The 18191-nt window shown below is 41.9% G+C and overlaps 1 protein-coding gene across 5 annotated transcripts in view; it reads left to right on the top strand.

The window, feature by feature from the left end:
• IL1RL1 (interleukin 1 receptor like 1) overlaps nucleotides 1-16880 on the top strand; it is a 74752-nt gene extending 57872 nt beyond the window's left edge. For all 5 annotated transcript variants that reach the window (XM_039520498.1, XM_039520470.1, XM_039520463.1 and 2 more), the window contains exons 9-11: nucleotides 11017-11160; nucleotides 13175-13333; nucleotides 16018-16880. In XM_039520498.1, the coding sequence (XP_039376432.1) occupies nucleotides 11017-11160; nucleotides 13175-13333; nucleotides 16018-16364 (650 nt within the window). In that variant the 3' untranslated portion in view covers nucleotides 16365-16880. The remainder of the gene's footprint in view (nucleotides 1-11016; nucleotides 11161-13174; nucleotides 13334-16017) is intronic.
• Nucleotides 16881-18191: the final 1311 nt, after the last annotated feature.

Genomic DNA, 18191 nt, shown 5'->3' with positions numbered 1-18191 from the left:
AGAGTATGCATTCAGGTATGTACCCACACCCTTCAGGTCTGTCTTTACTCAGCTAAGCTGTGCCTCACCATCTACACTGCTATTTATACCTGTGCTCTGGGGACTATGCGTGTATGTACACTACACCCCACCAGAAGAAGAGTGCAGTGTAGACACACTGCTAAGTGAAGGTCATTGAGTGCCTTCAAGTCAAGGCCAAGGTCTGATTTCCATCTATGGGAAGCAGCATAAAGAACAGGTTTGATATGCTCACAGTATCCCGTGTTGCTGAGGAGATGTACTTCAGTGTCACTGGCGTTTCCAAAGGGCTGATGGCTTCGTGCTCAGATATATTGCACTGTGATAGTCCAAGACATACAGTGATGAAGCCTTGTATAACTGAGGCAAGGCCATCATCCATCAGGATGGGATGGAATCTCTTAGCCATCCAGCGATGGTAGGAAGTGTTGCTCGGAGATGCTGCTGTGTGTGAGTTTAGCGTCAGTGAGGAATTCACTCCTAAGCTATGGACTGAATTGACCTCTTGTGGGTGTGCACCTTCAATCAAAGGAAAGTAAAGCCCGTGGGGCAGCCCCTGTAGTAATGTTGCTAACCATAGGTATGGTAATATGTCTCTTGTTGTGGTTCATATACAGCTGGATGAAGGAAACAATGACTAGCTGTGTATGTGATTTTCAGTGAAAGAACAATTTTTGTCTCTCTGAATTCTGGGCAATGTGATCATGAAGTATCTGGTCCTTGCTGTAGACAAATCCTATTTTGTTTTTATCCATAGGTCATCAATAATAGTTCATGAAAGGCTCTTGAATGTGCCCACTTTGCTGCTGCCAGTGTGTGTGATGTCTGTCCCCCTCTGTCTAGTGCTGCTATCGCCAAGATCCCTACTTCTGTCATTCTTGACTGCTGGTGCCACCTCCAGGAGTGCTTATCCCCTGCTGTAGCTGCCTCCCCTCCTTCCTAGCATAGCTCAACAATATTTATGATGAAATGACAGTAGCTGGCATTTAAATTTAATCATTGATACAGTAGGGATTTCTTGTACTGGATGAATTATAACCTTGCAATAAAAATCATGTAAAATGTCTCCCTTGTTGTTTTTTCCTGAAACAAGCAGACTTTTAAACAAATCCAATATCCCCCTTCCTCACCCTTTTCTTCCACTGTCGAGAACCCTGTGCAGGCCTCCCAGTGCCCTCTGCTACCCCATTGTTAGTGGCGCTTACCACCCATCCGTGCAGTCCCCTTCTGCCAGTGATGTGCCTCCAACATTTTCACAATTATTATTTGTATCACAGGAGCATGGAGAGACTGTGGAGGATTAGAGCCTCATTGTGCTAGGCACTGTACAAACACATAGACAGTCCCTGCCTCAGAGAACTTACAGTCAAGATGGAAAGAAGTGCTATTTTACAAAAAGAGAACTGAGGTAGAGAGGGATTAAGTGACTTGCCCAAAGTCACACAGGAAATCTGTGGCAGAGCTGGAACTGAGCCCAGATCTCCTGAGTCCCAGTCAATTGCCTTAACTACAAGACTATCCTTAAATACAATGTCCCCCTTAATTTGTATTAGCAGGTGGAAGGGTGACAAAGGGGTGAGGGTTGTGCTCACAATCAGGAGCGGGGAGGGATTGTGAAATCTATTCTTCCAGCCGCTCTTCCTCCCCCTCCCCCCATGTAAAACAAAAGTGCTTTCTCATTATCACTGCCGAGGAAGGAGGTGACACCTCTAGGCAAACATGCTTAGATTAAGTTTATTTCAGTGGAAATGTTTGCATTTCCTTCCCTTGGAATATACACAATGTATGTAGATTTGAAGCGTATGTGAAGATCTGTAGGAGGGCCTGGGGTGTCTGTCCCAAAGATTTTTCTTTTTTAGTTTGTTTAATGACGGGCATGGTGCAACCCACTGCCTTCCAAAAACAATAAATCAGCTTTTCAGACAGCTCTTATGTCACCAAAGATCCTTGCATACTTCTGGTGCTATACATAGTAGTATTACAAATATCATAAAATCATGTAAGAGAGACAAGGTGATCAACTTCTATTGGTGTGAGAGACAATCTTTTGAACTTAGACAGAAGTTGGTCCAGTAAAACATATTACCCCACCCACCTTGTCTCTAATATCCTGGGACCAACACAACTACAACAACACTACATACATAAAACCATGCAATCAGCTCTATCTGGGATGATTTGGAAGTATCCAGAAGGTGGTGAACTCTTTCAGTGGCAGGGAAATTGCCCATACTGTCCTTCCACTTTAGTACCAGAATTTTAATGAGGAGCTCCTGGGAAGCTCTAGAGTCCCTTCAACTACCTCCTACCTCTCTACCCACCCTTCCCTCGCCTTCACCACCATCTGCCTCTACTTATGTGGTATGGCTCTTCCAGCGTACACTGTATCTTCTACCACTACTACTTCTCTGAGTGACTCTTCCTCCCAAGCTAGCCTTCCCCTTCCATCACTATCTCTAATCCACCCCATACACGCTATTTTTTCTCCCATGTGAATATTGCTCCAGTCCTCCATCCTACTCTCTCCTACTTCCTTTTCCCCACAAACACAAGATTCCTTTCTCATGCAATCAACAGGTCCAAACACTCCTAATTCAAACACCAAGTCTCATCCCATACTCCACATTCATGGTTTGTCCCTGATATCTTCTGATTCCTCCTCTCTCAAGCCCAGGTCATGGAAAAGACATTCCTGATGTCTCCTGACCCCTTTTCACAGGAACAACAGGCTGCTCCACTGCCTCCAGATGCTCCCATCTTCCTCTCCTTTGACCCATAGAGGGCGATCACCACATCCTCAGGATTCCCTCTGGCAGTATCTGACTGTCAGAAGCTGGGAGTGAATGACAGGGGTTGGATCACTCAGTGATTGCAAGGTTCTGTTCATTCCCTTTAAAGCACCTGGTATTGGCCACTGTCGGAAGACAGGATACTGGGCTAGACCATTGATCTGACCCAGTGTGGCCATTCTTATGTTCTCCCCATTCCCAGACAAGCCATCTCTGATATCCTCTGAGGTCAATTCACAGACATGTTTTATCTGGTCTATATGTCGGTTTATGGAGTGTTGGTCTCTGAGCACCACAATGGCAGGTCATTCCTCATATCTCTTAATCCCCCTTTCCTGCTCCTCTTCCACAGTTAGGCCAATCTCAGTATCTCTTCCTGTTCACTAACTGGGTGCTTGAATACCTCTTAATTCTGCCCTGTCTCTTCACAGACTGGTTGCCTCTGGCATCTCTCTGTCCCTCACGCCCATTCAGAGATGTTCCACCCCGGAAATTTCTGGCTCTACCATCATAGACAGCCCTCAGCGATATCTTCCATTTTTCCCTTCATCTTGATCTGGTGTCTTCTCATCCTCATCACAGACAGGTCCATAATGTGGAAAAAAAATATTTTCCTCTGTGCACTCTCTGCTCTAGAAAATATTTACTTCTGTAGATACCAAAATCATGCGGAGTGGAGGTGGGCCTACTTCCAGAACACCAGATTCATTTTTTCTCAAATTCTTGGGAAAGTTCAGGACTGAATCTGGCACTCAGGTTTATCTCTGGAAGATAGATTTGGAAGTGAAATGCAGACATGGATCCAAAATTTGCTACTTGGATCTCTTTCTAATTTAGAGGCAAAAGCCATTATAAAATATCGTCCGGCTGGTTTCCATCATTCTGTCCCTCTCCACTCCCCTGTTCTGTCTTCTTATCACCGCCTGTCTCCTAGTGTTGTTTTGTAAAGAGCCAGCAATGCCATGTTCCTACAGCTTTTAGCTGTTATTTAAAAAAGCCCACCAACAACAAAAACCTATTTATGTGCTGATTTTAGCAGGATGAAGTAAAGTAACAATTCCATAACCAGAAACATCTACATCATCTTGTACAAGGTCTTCACAAGTACCCTGCCCAGAAATTGCACGGAACTCAGTTTATCTCTCCCAGAAGAACAAGGGGCTGAATCAGCCCTGTTGAGAATTGAACCCATAGTTCCAGGAAGCCCAATGTGGAGATTTCTGTCTGATGCATATAAACTTCATAAACACAGGAAGTTTGTGACCTTTTTAACAGTTCTTGTGTATCCAGCACAAATACCAATGTCAACAGCTCCTTATAAGGCTTCTGTATTTGCTGAACTGTGATGCTAGGGCCCAATTTTTTTATTAGCTATCTTTTAGACATTTAGACCTCAGGGCAGAACAGTCTTTATATACGTACATAATATTGTTTATATGATATCTTTATGTATTGTTGTTAATGAGAAGGATTGTTGCCATTGGATGTCTGATTGTTTCATGTCCCTTGTACCCAGTAGGAATCCTAAAAACAAAATCAAGAGTATAGAAACCATGTCAGATTTCTCTAAATCCCAGCCATATAGGGACAAAGGATGGCATACTTTCAGCCCCTTTATTTTTCTGGCTTTTGAATGGTTTTTCTCAGAGGCTCATGCTTTTAGGTTGCCTTCCTGCTCTAAGTGGCCCCGTAGTGCATTGTCTCTCTCTGGCTCACATTCTTCTGAAGAAACCACGAAACTGTAAATAGGAATAAAACAAGCTCTTCCGTTTCAAATGTTTACTTTTAGCTAATTAATTCAGAGCCAAATCCAGATCCAGCGGCCTATCAAATCTGCCCCAGCCTGTGGAGCTGCTCCAGGAAGGCTGCATTAGCCTAATCTCTGTATCAGTCTGTGCCAGATATTTATTCTCATGATCCCTATAAATCCCTGGGTGGCAAGTAGGATGGGAAAGCCTACCTATATTTTTCTCCTATCTACCACCCCCATGCACTGCCATAGAGCCAAGACTCCATGACATGCAGATGAGGTACATCCAGTTCTGCTACGTGAAGCAGGGGGCTAGATTTGCCCCCCCAAAACACACTATAAATGTAAATGTCCCTTTGAAAATGATAGTGTTTCTTCCGTCATTTTTTAAAATGTACATTAGTCTGGTGGGGTGAAAGCAAATTCCTAAGCCTCAGTCCTCCAAAGGGCGCCAGGTGGATGGATCCCATGCCCACATGGAGCCCCACTGACTGCTGTGGCGCTCTGCCTGTGCCAAGTTTCTTGAAGAATCAGGTACTTAGTACTGGCTAGATATAACATGGTCAATTTGGTGCATGAAGATGATGTTAGATTTAAGTACAAACAAAACTTGACAGTGCTATAAATTAGCCAGTGAATGTTTTGTCATAATGAAAAATGGTGGGTCATAAATCGCATTGGAAACTATTTTAAAATATTTGGAACTAGAAAGTGGTTTAACAATTTCTGTCTGTTCTATTATTATTATTTTGGCAGAAATATATCTGTGCTGGAAACTTGTATACCAAGGGCCAAATCTTCAATCTTTACTGAGCTAGCACTCCTTTTTCAGTGCAATAAGAATGCTGCCTAACTAATATCGGAAAGACTTTGATCCTAAGTTATGGCCCAGTGTCCTTGGAGAAGGCTAAGAGGTTTTACTTAAATTTGCCTTGGCTGTAGCTTAAAATGTAACACAAGGGTTTAGGCTCATGAAAGAGAAAGCAAGAAAATAGTTTTTGTTTATAGAATTTGAACAAATAATTGTGCTTGGGTTTTTTATTTGTGAGTGAACTTGATTTTCATGGAAGAGGGTTAACATTCTAAGGTTTAAAATAACAAAAAAAACCATGCATGCCTTTAAAATCTTGACAGTTACCACTCACAGTGATTAAATGTATTGAGGTATTTGCAATACTCTCTCTCTAAGTAATGATACTATTACACATACTAAGGTAATATACAGATAAATACAGTAATGTTCTATGACAATTAAGAAAAGCAAATTATTTGATATTTAAATGTGAAAACTCCTAAAAAGCCCGAGGATATGAATGTGGGGGGGGAAAGATCTAAGAGTAAATAGTTCAATAGATAGATGTGTTAAAGGTGAGACTGGTAGCACTGCCTATTATTAACGGAGCTCAATGCTTTCCATTTCACTGGCTTATAACTGTCACTCTTTAAGCTGAAATTTCATGCCAGGTTTCTCCCTCTGGCTGATTTGTGGAGTGAGGGGGAATTTCAGCCCAAATGATCTTCCCATTTCAGAAAATGAGTTTAGGAGAAAATACATTGTTTTGACCATGCTAAAAATTTTGGTGACCTTTTATTTTAGAAGTTCTAATGCCCCCTGCTTTGGAGCAAGAAACTGAAATTTGGCATACGGTGGCCTTTGTGTCAGGGATGATGTGTCTTTTGCTGTTCCTGTGACAATCTTCCCAAACTGGACCAAGTTATAAACCTTAGAAAAAATTGCAGTTTGCACATGCTCAGTAGAGACTTGCTAGAGCTTTCCAGCTAAATTCCTCGTGGATTCAGTCCACGCTGGGCATACTTGAGCATTGGGCTGAGCAGAACTTTCCCTTCAATTGAAGCTGTAAGCTTCTGCGGCTGGGCCAGGGCTGGGTCCAGGCACCTGAACTTAGGGGCTGCTCTAGCTATAGGCAAACTGGGCAGCTGCCTAGGGTGGCTGATTTAGCTTGGCCACCCCTCTGTCATGCCAGCGGCATGGATGGGCCAAATTTGAATGGCTTGCAACCCCGTGCTTCAGGCCAGAGTGCCACTCACTGAAATTTGGCCCAGCTGCCCTTCTATCATGACAGAAAGGCAGCCCGCCCAAATCTGCTGCCCTATGCTTACAAGGAAGACAGCAGCACACTGAAATTTTGCCAGGGCTGCAGGTTGTCTTGAGCAGCTTTTTCCTCAACTGAGAGCAGGAAAATTGTTAAAATAACATTATTAAGGTTGCAAAGTCAAGTACCGAAAAGTTAGGAAATGCCAGAATTAAGGTTGCCTGCACACCCTTAATCCAGCCCCTTTGTTCAGGTACATTATGACATAGTTTTTAATTACATGCTTACATACTGCTTTTTTCTACAGGACCTCTGCCTCTTTCAGTGCACAGGTTGGACCTACTCTGTCTAGTAAAGGAGACTGTTGTTGGTGAGACCCCTGCCTCAATTGTTGCAGATGTTGGAAGGTGTGTAGTGAATGAGGCAGGGGACTGCAGGAAGAAAAAGGAGAGTGTCAGTTAATTCTGCCACAAAGTTCCTATGTGACATTAGGCAAGTCACGTAAACGAAACTTTTCACAGCTAGTCATTAAGTGTGTGTTCTTTATTTTCTGGGTACTTGACTTCAGCACTCTCAGCAGGAAATGAAATCAATGGGAGCTGTGCTTTGAACATATAAAGTGCTTTAACGATAAATACTCTGAAAAATCAGGTCCTAGGTGTCAGAAAGTGGGCACCCAAAATTAGTGGATAATTCTGGCCTCAGTGTCTCTGTGCCTTAGTTCCACATCTGTAAAATGGGGATAAAACTCCCTCATCTCAGAGAGGTGTTGTAAAAATTAATGAATTAATGCAGGGGTAGGCAACCTATGGCACATATGCTGAAGGCAGCACACAAGCTGATTTTCAGTGGCACTCACACTGGCCTGGCCACCGGTCCACGGGGCTCTGCATTTTAATTTAATTTTAAATGAAGCTTCTTAAACATTTTAAAAACCTTATTTGTACAACAATAGTTTAGTTATATATTATAGACTTATAGAAAGAGACCTTCTAAAAACGTTAAAATTTATTACTGGCCCGCGAAACCTTAAATTAGAGTGAATAAATGAAGACTTGGCACACCACTTCTGAAAGGTTGATGACCCCTGAATTAATGTTTTGTAAAGCCCTAAAATACAGCAATGATGATCACCAGAGAAAAGTTCAGGAGTAAACTAATAATTTCTTCAGAACAGGTTTGACTAGTGTGCAACAAATAAGGCCCCGGGCCACACCCACTGAACAGTGAGGAGAATACAAATATTAAAATAGTTGATCATCAATTGAGCAGACCCACCCTGTGCATAGAACAAGGCTGTGATCATGTGGAATAAATAAGATGTGAATAAAGAATGTCTCATAGTGCCTAGGCACAAAAGGGCTGAATTAAGGTTGCACAGGCAATCTTAATTCTCGCATTGCCTAACCTTAATAATGTTTTTTAAAACATTTATGAGTGTGTAATATCTATCTATATTTCAGTTCCGCACAGGGAAAGGTGATTTTAGTTAGAAAGATAAATTTTGTGTAAGTAGGGGTAAATAGCCCATGATTGAAATCAACAAACAAAGATTCATATAGCTGAATTCTGATTAGAATTGTTATCTTTAGGCAGGAAATTTTCCAAAAAAAAAAGAAAAAGCAGGGGGGCTTGTGCATCTAAATCAGGGGTGGGCAAACTATGACCCATGGGCCGGATCCGGCCAGTCAGGGCTTTGGATCCGGCCCATGGGATTTCCCCCTGTGGTGCCGCAAGCCCCGTGCCGCTCTCAGAAGCAGCCGGCACCACGTCACTGGAGCTTGGGAGGAGGCGGGGTGGAGGGCTCCATGTGCTGCCCTCATCTCCAGGCACTGCCCTCACCTCCAGGCACTGCCCCCTGCAGCTCCCATTGGCTGGAAGTGGGGAACTGCGGCTAATGGGAGCTTCAGGGGAGGTACCTGGAGGTGTGGCAAGGGCAGTGCGTGGAGTCCTGTGCTCCCTCCCCCAGGGGCCGTGCAGGGGTGTGGTGAGCTGTGCGGCGTGACATGGGGCCAGGGGCCCCTGTGCGTGGGGCCCCTGTGCGTGCTACTGCCACCCCGGAGCCACTTTAGGTAAGCAGTGCTGGGCCGAAGCCTGAACCCCTTCTGCACCCCACCCTCCAACTCCCTGCCCTAAGCCCTCTGCCAGCACCTCACACCCTTCTGCACCCCAACCCCCTGCTCTGAGCTCCCTGCTGCACCCCGTGCACCCCAACTCCCTGCCTTGAGCCCCCTCCCATACCCTGCACTCCCTCCCACACCCCAACCCCCTGCCCTGGCCCTCCATACAATTTCTCCACCTGGATGTGGCCCTCGGCCAAAAAAGTTTGTCCACCCCTGATTTAAATACTTTAGGTGCTTCTGAAAATCTTCCCAGACACCAGAAGTATTATAAATAAATTCAAAATCAAAATTTGGGAAGCCAGCAAGGTGGGTATCTTACCTTCAGTATCCAATTTGTCGTCTTCTTCTCTGATCCACTGTAAGAAGAGAAGCTTTAATGTAATCAAAATAAAAAAAGAAATATTTTCCCCATCTTTATTCCAGTGATTTGGATGGAAATAAAAAACTAAGGCCTCAAAGCCCAAAGTAAGCAATTCTGCTAGTTAACACACGAATTTATTTCTGGAGGCCTGTGTGACATTTGATACATCAAGAAATATAAGAACCTCTTTATCTAAAAAGAAAATATCACCTCTCTCCTTTTCATTATAGCAAATAACATTTAATGGCTACCAGATAATAAAAATAACATCCTTCATGCATGTGATGGATTTACTGAACATGTTAAAAAGTTTAGATATTTGCTTGGGAGGGTTGAAGTCATCCATAGAAATTTGAAAATTATTCATAGAATTGTACTAGCTTTATGATCCTTGGGGAAACCCCCAAGCAGACATCTTACTAATCTTATAAAACTCCTATCTAGTCATCAGTTTTCATACGGAGGTACATATTGTCTTTAATTAATCCTCTCATGAGTGACGTGTACCATCCTTCTCTAGTTTCCAGAGTTGTTAATATTTCTTAGATTTCATGTGTGTGTTTTTAGCTAACTCATACTCTGTCTTTGAGTCAGACATTTTAACAGCTAAGGGGTGATGGGCATGAATGGGTGTAACTTCACTGAAATCCAGGAAGTTGAAGTTTGTGGAGCTACACCCATTTACACCAGCTGAGGATCTGGTCCAAGGAGTCCAATTACTTTTCTAAAGAATCAAGCTTCTTATACAGGTATCACAATAAAATGTAATTGTAGAAGTGGCTGTGGCATCAAAAAGTTAGCAGTAGATATGTTTTCAGCTATTTCAACAGCTTCACATACAGTGGCTGATAAAGGTGAACAAAATAGAGACTGTGATGTGAGAGAAATTTTCCTTCCACCTCATTTTGTGTCACAGGAGTAATTGCTAATGTATAGATCAGTGGTTCTCAAACTATGGGTCAGGACCCCACACCGGATCGTAACTGTGTTTTAGGGTTGCCAACTTTGGCTGGATGAATTACTGGAGGTTTTATCATATGACATTATGTTTAATTAAAGATACTCCAGGACAATCCTGGAGGGTTGGCAACCCTACTCCATTTTAATGGGGTCACCAGGGCTGCCATTAGACTTGCTGTGGGCCAGGGCTGAAGCCAAACCCAAGGGCTTCAGTCCTGTGGGGTTCAGGTTACAGGCCCCCTGCCTGGGGCTGAAGTCCTTGGGCTTTGGCATTGATCCCCTCCCCACCCAGGGCAGGCTCAGGCTTCAGTCCCCCTCCCGGGTTGGGTAGTATTTTTTGTTGTCAGAAGGGAGTCATGATGCAATGAAGTTTGAGAACCCCTGGCTAGATGCAGCTCAGCATTGTTATTCTGCTTGTATGGAGGGGAGATATAGCAAAAAGTACATTAATCTAAGGCAGGATCTCTCTTAGCCCAGCTGCTATCTCCTCATCCCACACTCCCCACCCCATGTCCCCTGATGTCATCTGAGGCGGGTGGGGCTGACGGTGAGGTCCTCTCTGCAAAGCAGCTACAATCACTCCACCCCGTGATCTCACCTCTGATGGGAAAGGACAAATGTTGGGGGCCTGCTTAGTATGGTAGCTGCTTTATACCTTGGAGATAAAGGCTTATAAACCTCACCCAGCCCTGAAATGGCATGTGGGAGGCAGGCCAGTGTGGGGAGCCCCCTTAATGCAGTGACTATAACACTCCCAATACACAGTCCCTGACATAACCTCCTGGAATGGAGCTGAAAGTGGGGTCTTCTGGACGCATCAGCTACTGCTCACTGTGGGAGGTTCTTTTAATCCCTTTACTCCTTAACATCCTATCCGGGATCTGTGTGAGAGGCAGAGGACAGGGCCCAGCTACTAGCATCTTTAATATTAATACTGTCTTTTTTTTTCTTTTCTTGACAGGAGATAATCACAGCACCTACACAACAATAGGGATTCTTGTTTTGTTAGTTATAATAGTCCTCTTGCTCATACTTTACCATTTTTTCCGAACTGATATTGTCCTACTGTGTCAGGGGATATTTAAACCCTACAAAACCCAGGATGGTGAGTAAGAATTATGCAAAAGATAAGGGGGTGGGGAGGGAAATGCAAGAGGTAAGTTGCTCTGAAATGGCTTAATTGCATAACTGTTTATTGCATCCCATGTACTTTGGGCCTGATTCTCCACTCTGTTACTTCTTGTGAAGTCATTTATACCCAGGCAACATAAGGGTAAAGTGGTAACATTCTGATCTCTCAGTGTTGCATGCTCACTTTGCACAAGTGTGAATGGCCAGCTAATTGGCAAGGCAGTGGAGAACCAGGCCCTTTATAAAATATGAAGGCTGTTTCCTAAATTTAGTATGGGGGCGTGTATTTTGAGGTACAAATACTAACCTTGAGGTAAGTTAGATTTAGATAGGCTCCCTAACCACCTGCAGTCCCTGTGTAAAGCCCTTTGTTCTCATGGGCTCTGTGTAAGTGCTCTTAGTGTATTATGAAAAAAAGCATTTCAACCCAAAGAAAATCCTTGTTTAATACTCTAGAGGGACAGTGCAAATATGATAAATAAGGCTAACAATATTAATTGTTGTAAGAGTGCCCAGAGAATAGAATGGGCACCTGTTAATAGAAGAATAGCTTTTATAAATCAAAGCAAAAATACACAGATAAATAATAGACAGGTAACTGTTTTTTAAAAGGTTTCTTTGAGAAGGCACTTTTTATTTAACAGGTAATCTAAGTGAAGAACTTCAGGATATAGCCATTGCTGCTCTATGGCAAAACATAATGAAAATTTGTGCAAAACCAACCTGTTAATATGCACTGAGTTAATTCTGGCAAGTCTTCATTTATTGCATGCACCTTCTTTTCTATCTAACTTTATTTTACTTAAGGCAATTCACTTTTCTTTTGCATGGCACCTTCCTTTATATCCCAAAGCACCATACAGAGTTCATTAACATTTACAGTCAAATACAGGTGGGAGACTTAAAAATGGAAAAAGAAAATGGAGGAAACAGAGTCCTTGTTTAGGAGGAAGTCAAAGGAGGAAAGACCAGTCCAGGAAAGGAAGTAGATGTCAGATTGAGGAGATGGCAACAAACCAAATATGGTTAAGATTAGAGGGGAGAAGGAGATGAAGGGAGAGATGTTTGAAGGAGATGAAGGGCATAACAGAGACAATGGAGAATTTGAAGTAGGCCTTGGATGTGATTGCGACACCATAGCTTGAGTGAACAGTACTTTCACACAGATACATGAGGTATCATGTGAGTGAGGGGTAATTTCCACAAGCAGAAAGACTTCAAATGTACTATCTGGTCTCAGCATGTCAAAGGATGTTACTACAGTGTTTCTCAAACTGGGGTCGCCGCTTGTGTAGGGAAAGCCCCTGGCGGGCTGGGCCGGTTTGTTTACCTGTCCTGTCTGCAGGTCCGGCCGATCGCAGCTCCCACTGGCCGTGGATCGCTGCTGCAGGCCAACGGGGGCTGCTGGAAGTGGCGGCCAGTAAGTTCCTCAGCCCGCGCCGCTTTCAGCAGCTCCCATTGGCCTGGAGCAGCAAACCGCGGCCAGTGGGAGCCGCAATCAGCCGGACCTGTGGATGGGACAGGTAAACAAACTGGCCCAGCCCACCAGGGGCTTTCCCTACACAAGCAGCGACCCCAGTTTGAGAAACACTGTGTTACTGGCTTATGATGCCACCGAAGGAACAAATGCTGAAAATTATATTGGATTCATGCTGACATCTATTGGTTTGATTAATTCTTACTATATGACTAGTCTGGATTGTTGAATTTAGGGAGACAGTCTTTTGCACTGTAAATTTCCAAACGTGCTTCAGTGTTTGCAGGACCAGGGCCTAAATCATGACACCCATAATGGTAAAACATCAATGATATTGCTGCACCTTTTTTTTAGTTTACAAATATCCATATGTTGATTTACAAGCTTCTGCTTTACAGAAAGGTCTAATTAAATCTATTTCAAAAGATTAATTTTTCTTTTCTAACTCTTGAAATAACTACTTTTCATCCACACTAACAGCAATGTGCTTTCCCCTTGTTTCAACTTGCAGATGGGAAGATATACGATGCATATGTTATCTATCCCAAAAATCGCACTAATGAAGCTAATTTTGTGGAATATTTTGTTCACCAGATTTTGCCAGATGTTCTAGAAAATAAACACGGATATAAACTGTGTATTTATGGGCGAGACATGTTGCCTGGGGAAGGTAAGGATCAAAAGCTATTTTGCAGTGAATGACTTGTGGTTTGGGGGTGGTTTGTGATCCTAGGTATTAGGCCATGCTGGGGACTAAGGAGTCTCTTTATGCTTGTGTGCAGGTTACTCACATTGTGGGCAGCAGTGTGTGAGAATAGCCTCTGTGGAGCTGCTACTCTCCCTCTGCACAGGTGGGTGAGGAGCACATGGGCAGAGCCAGAGGATGTAGCTTTTGCTGGCTGGTGTGCCAGGGACAGTAATCTGCAGATTAGAGGCACAAATTATTTACCGCCTTTCTGAAGAAACGGGGAACCATGAAATAGATTTTGACTCTTTTAGGTGTGTCTACATTGGAGCTAGAGGTATAATTCCAGTTTGAGCAGATGTGCTCATACTAGTTCTTATTGAACTAGCATGCTAAAAATAGCAGTGTAGCCCTGGCTGCACAGGTGGCAGGATGAGCTGCCTAGAGTGCATACCTGGGATCTCGGATGGGATTGTACTTGTGTTGGCTAACCTGTCCTGGTGCTCATGCCACAGCAGCTACGCTTCTATTTTTAGCACTCTAGCTCAATCACAGCTTGTGCGGGTTTGTCAGCCAAACCAGAAATTATACTACCAGCTGTAGTGTAGACGTACCCAAAGGCAAAATCTGGTTCACATTCTGCTTGTGGGACAGTGCCTCAGAAGCAGACTCAGGACTTGTGGCAAAGTCACAGCTAAATCCAATCTGAGCAGCTTTTCAAGAAACAGAAAAGGGAAAAATCACAGACTAACAGTTTAGGATTCAATCCTGCTGCTCTTTCTCATAATTGTATGCACACTGATGTTTCCTGAGGGATAACTTGCATGAGTAGGGTAGCAGGATCTGGCTATAAATCACTAATCAAATACTCATTGGCCATGTAATAAAGGACTGATGTAATCACTAGTCTTCAGAAAACTTTGAGGTAAGAGTCCAGTTGATTTCAGTCCCTTCATCATTGGCACTCTCTATCACTGAAATACAGTTGCATAGGAAAAGTCAAATGCCACGACTAGATTTAAAACAAGGATTGGATAATTGTTGGCTGGTAATCTTAGATAGATATGATTGATAAAATAAGGGCAATAAAATCTCACTCTATAAGGCATTTTCTGTAGGGATGGAGAAGAAATTAATTATCCAAATACACTATACTGTTGCATAATTGGTCAAATGCATAGGGAGTGCCACAGGGTGTCTGGCCCCTTTTAAAAGGCTGTATGGAAAGATGAACTCCAAGAAGGGGCCAGAAAAAGAACAGTGGGAAGCTGTTTGAAAACTCTTCAGGAAAGAAGGTAGGCCCAGAGAGGGCAGAGATTCAAAGAGGATTTAAAAAAAAAAAGAGTACACCTCTCCTGTGATTGGAGAACATTATTTCCAGTTGACTGTTGGGAAGGAAACTGAGGACTGCATCCCAGAAAAGATAACTGAATGGCTGAAGAACCAGGTGTGGAGAAGTAGGAGATGACAAAGGTCTGCTTTAAAGATGATGGATTGAGTTATCTCTAATGCTAATAAATAAACCAGCAGTGGGGTTATTTAACGGAAAAAGGGTTTCTGTGCAGTAATTGAAGAGAACTTGAAGAGAAGTATAGTTGTGACTGGACCAATAGGTCCATTTTTGGCCAGCTGAGGGCACACTTGGATGACCCCAGCTGATGATAGGGGAATATTGTCTTCCTGTGAAATGTCAAATATTGATCTCTGATAATTGCAGGATCCTGGACTTTGTGAATCAATGGTCAAATCTGGTTTGACAAATGCTATGTTCCAAAATGAAATTTCAGCTCTCAGATCTACAGTAGTTTAGCTGTGATTTTGTTAATAAAAACACAGCTATTGCATGTCTCCTTAGGATTTGCATATGTTTGTAGACTAGACAGGATGTTTCTTGCACTAATATGGATTTGTCTGTGTTCGTTTTGTCAACCCAATTCTGATAATAGTCTTAAAAGCCCACACCATGTTCTTGAACTCTGTACACAACTTCTACTGAAATTATACACACAGATTAGGAGGAAAGTATGGCTCTATGTGTGTGTGTACTGGATCATTTACCAATTTTTTTTCTTTCTTCATAAAACTGGATCATATTGTTCCATCTATTTTTAAAGAGAATTTCCCATAGATTGTGGAGAGTTGTGCATAGAAATGACTGGTATGATATGGATCACCTATCCAATGCCGCAACATCCTTGTATCATTCCCAGAATCCCAGGAGTGAGTAGCAAAGGAGTGAAAGCCTATTAATCTGACTGTACCATATGTCTGCACTCCTGAAAAGAAATATGTGAGAAGCTGATTATGCAGTTCAGAGCTGTATATAGCCAGCCAGTTCTCCATGGGAATCAGTTTGAGAACTTCTGATATAATTCTCAATTATCCATTGAATTTTACCTTAGGTTTTCAAAACTATGTAAAGCACCAAAATTAGAAATGCCCTCTAAATAGTGGGCACTGGTAGTTAAGAATCCTCAGTGTATGAAGGTTTCAAATAAAGAGAGCATTTGCAATAAACCCTTGATTACTGTATGCTTTTCAGCTTCTATTCATAATGAGAGACTAATGCAGATTAAAGTGAGACAGGTTATTTTCAGTGAAAATATATATGGAGAGAGGAGTCTGTAAACGTCTCACAATCTTGTGATTTTTTTTTTGCATATTATTAGATGCAGCCAGTGCATTAGAAATGAGAATACAGAAGAGCAGGAGACTGATAATCATTCTAACACCACAGCTAATTCAGTGTGAGGAATTTGGTTATGAACATCAGATTGCCTTATACAATGCCCTCATTCAGAACAATATAAAGGTGATCCTCCTTGAAATGGAGACAATTGGGAACTATGAGGGCTTGCAAGAATCCCTCAGGTACATCATCAAGCAGCAAGGTACCATAAAATGGAAAGAGAAGCACAAAGAATGCCCACATGCATCCAACTCTAAATTCTGGAAACTTGTGAGGTACCATATGCCGCTGAGACACAAGCCTTCGCAACTCAACCATGCAGTGTAAATAGGTAATTTTCTTAAATACTGTTACTTTGTCTGTTTGAATTGTCTGCTCCGGTTTGCTTTCTGTAAATATCAGGATATAGTTCCTTCTTACTCTACACAAAATTTAAAAGAATGGTAACAAACTAAAATCCTCTTCCTTACTTCATCATTCTGTGAAGTAACCATGTTGCCTAACTGGTGGTCGCTCTAGTCTTCGTCCCCTAAATTCTCCTTCTTGTCTTATCATCTCACTATATCTTATCTAATACTGGTTCTAATTCTGGGTTCTACTATCTTTGTTGTGCTACATTGACATGTATCTGATAGCAGGATCAGAGGCTTAGTTTGTAAGCTCTTCATTTTAGGGACTGGGACTCTTCCGGTTTTGGGAGGCTCCTATAACACAATGAGATGCCATTATAAATAAAATTATAACAACATACTAGTAATAATTAAGAAATGCTTTAGATGCTGCTGCTTATGTATTTTTTAATGCTTGGAATAAAAAATTTGAAATGTGAATAAAAATACATTCTTTATATAGGTAGTGAATTTATCTCTGTAATGTCAAAAAAAAAAGAAATTAAAATATCACTCTGGTGTACTTTCATTGCACTGTAAACATTTTCTTAAAATTAAAATTTTAAAGCTAAATTTACAGAAAGATGATTTTAATGACAATTGCTACATTTTCAAAATAATCAGCAAAATTAATTGTGAATAGTTAAATATTGTGGCTGTGCTTGATATTGGATTCTGAAGTAAAATAGGGTATTTTGTATGCTTGATTGTTTCAGGTATCTTTTTCTCTTAGGTTCATGAGAGTTTGCAAGAATAATTCCAGATTCTGGTCCAGTAAGATCTTGTAAAACTCAGAGAAGAATCTGTGGGTTTGCTTAATTGAAAATCAAGCAATGACGTCTATCAGCTCTTGCAAGAAAATAGGGGCCTCTTATGTGTGTCTTTGCATGTGAACATGGGAAAGAGCAAGCTATGCAGAAAATAAGAGAGAAATTCTTACAAGCGATTGAAAAAGCATGTGTGTTATAAGGTTCCTCATAGAAGAGCCTGAAAGTCCAGATTTTTTTTTTCTGTATTGATAAGAAGGGTTTTCTTGTGTGAATAGGTTTTCTTGAATGGTCAAAATGTTGCAAAGACAACACACTTGTTTCTATCTGTAAATAATAGTTTACTTGCTTTTTTAAGTAGAGAGAGTTGAAAATTCATCGTGGGTTTTCAGGTTTTTTTGTTTTGTTTGTTTGACAAATTGTCTAAATTTTCAGCTATTTTGGTGAAATTTCTTGGTGGAATATTTTTCCCCTGACCAGCTATATTTGACAATATGTTTGACATTAATTTGTCTTAGCTGAAAATGTACAAATTCAGCCAGTTGTAGATCAGATTTCCTCTGAGTTTGTGCCTGTTTGATTGGATCCCTGGCAAATTTACCCCTCCCTTTACTTTAATATCTATTTCTAAATAGAGAATCCTGCCCCAGATATCTGTCATGTATGTATCCCAAAATGTGTTGCATTAGAATATTCAGAAAGATGTGTTGGAATAAAATAGAAACATTCATCTCTGAGAACTGATCTGTTTTTCTGTTTGTAAAGAAGAATCAGATCACCCTCTAGTGGGTGAATGGAATTATTAAATAGAGGTCAGTGTTAGATTGCAGTCAGCTTAAAACACTTTTAATAGAAGTAAATACAGCCGTCCAGTTTCTCAGCTTGTGTAAACTGGAATGGTGTATTGAAGTCAATGGAGCTACACTGATTTACATGTCCTGAGGATCTGAGAGAGCAGACAGGGCTTTTGAGGTACTAGGTCTACTATCCCAATAAAG

This window comes from Mauremys reevesii, linkage group 1 (genome assembly GCF_016161935.1).
Source record: "Mauremys reevesii isolate NIE-2019 linkage group 1, ASM1616193v1, whole genome shotgun sequence".
Taxonomy (NCBI): domain Eukaryota; kingdom Metazoa; phylum Chordata; order Testudines; family Geoemydidae; genus Mauremys; species Mauremys reevesii.
This window is presented reverse-complemented; position numbering and strand designations above follow the sequence as displayed.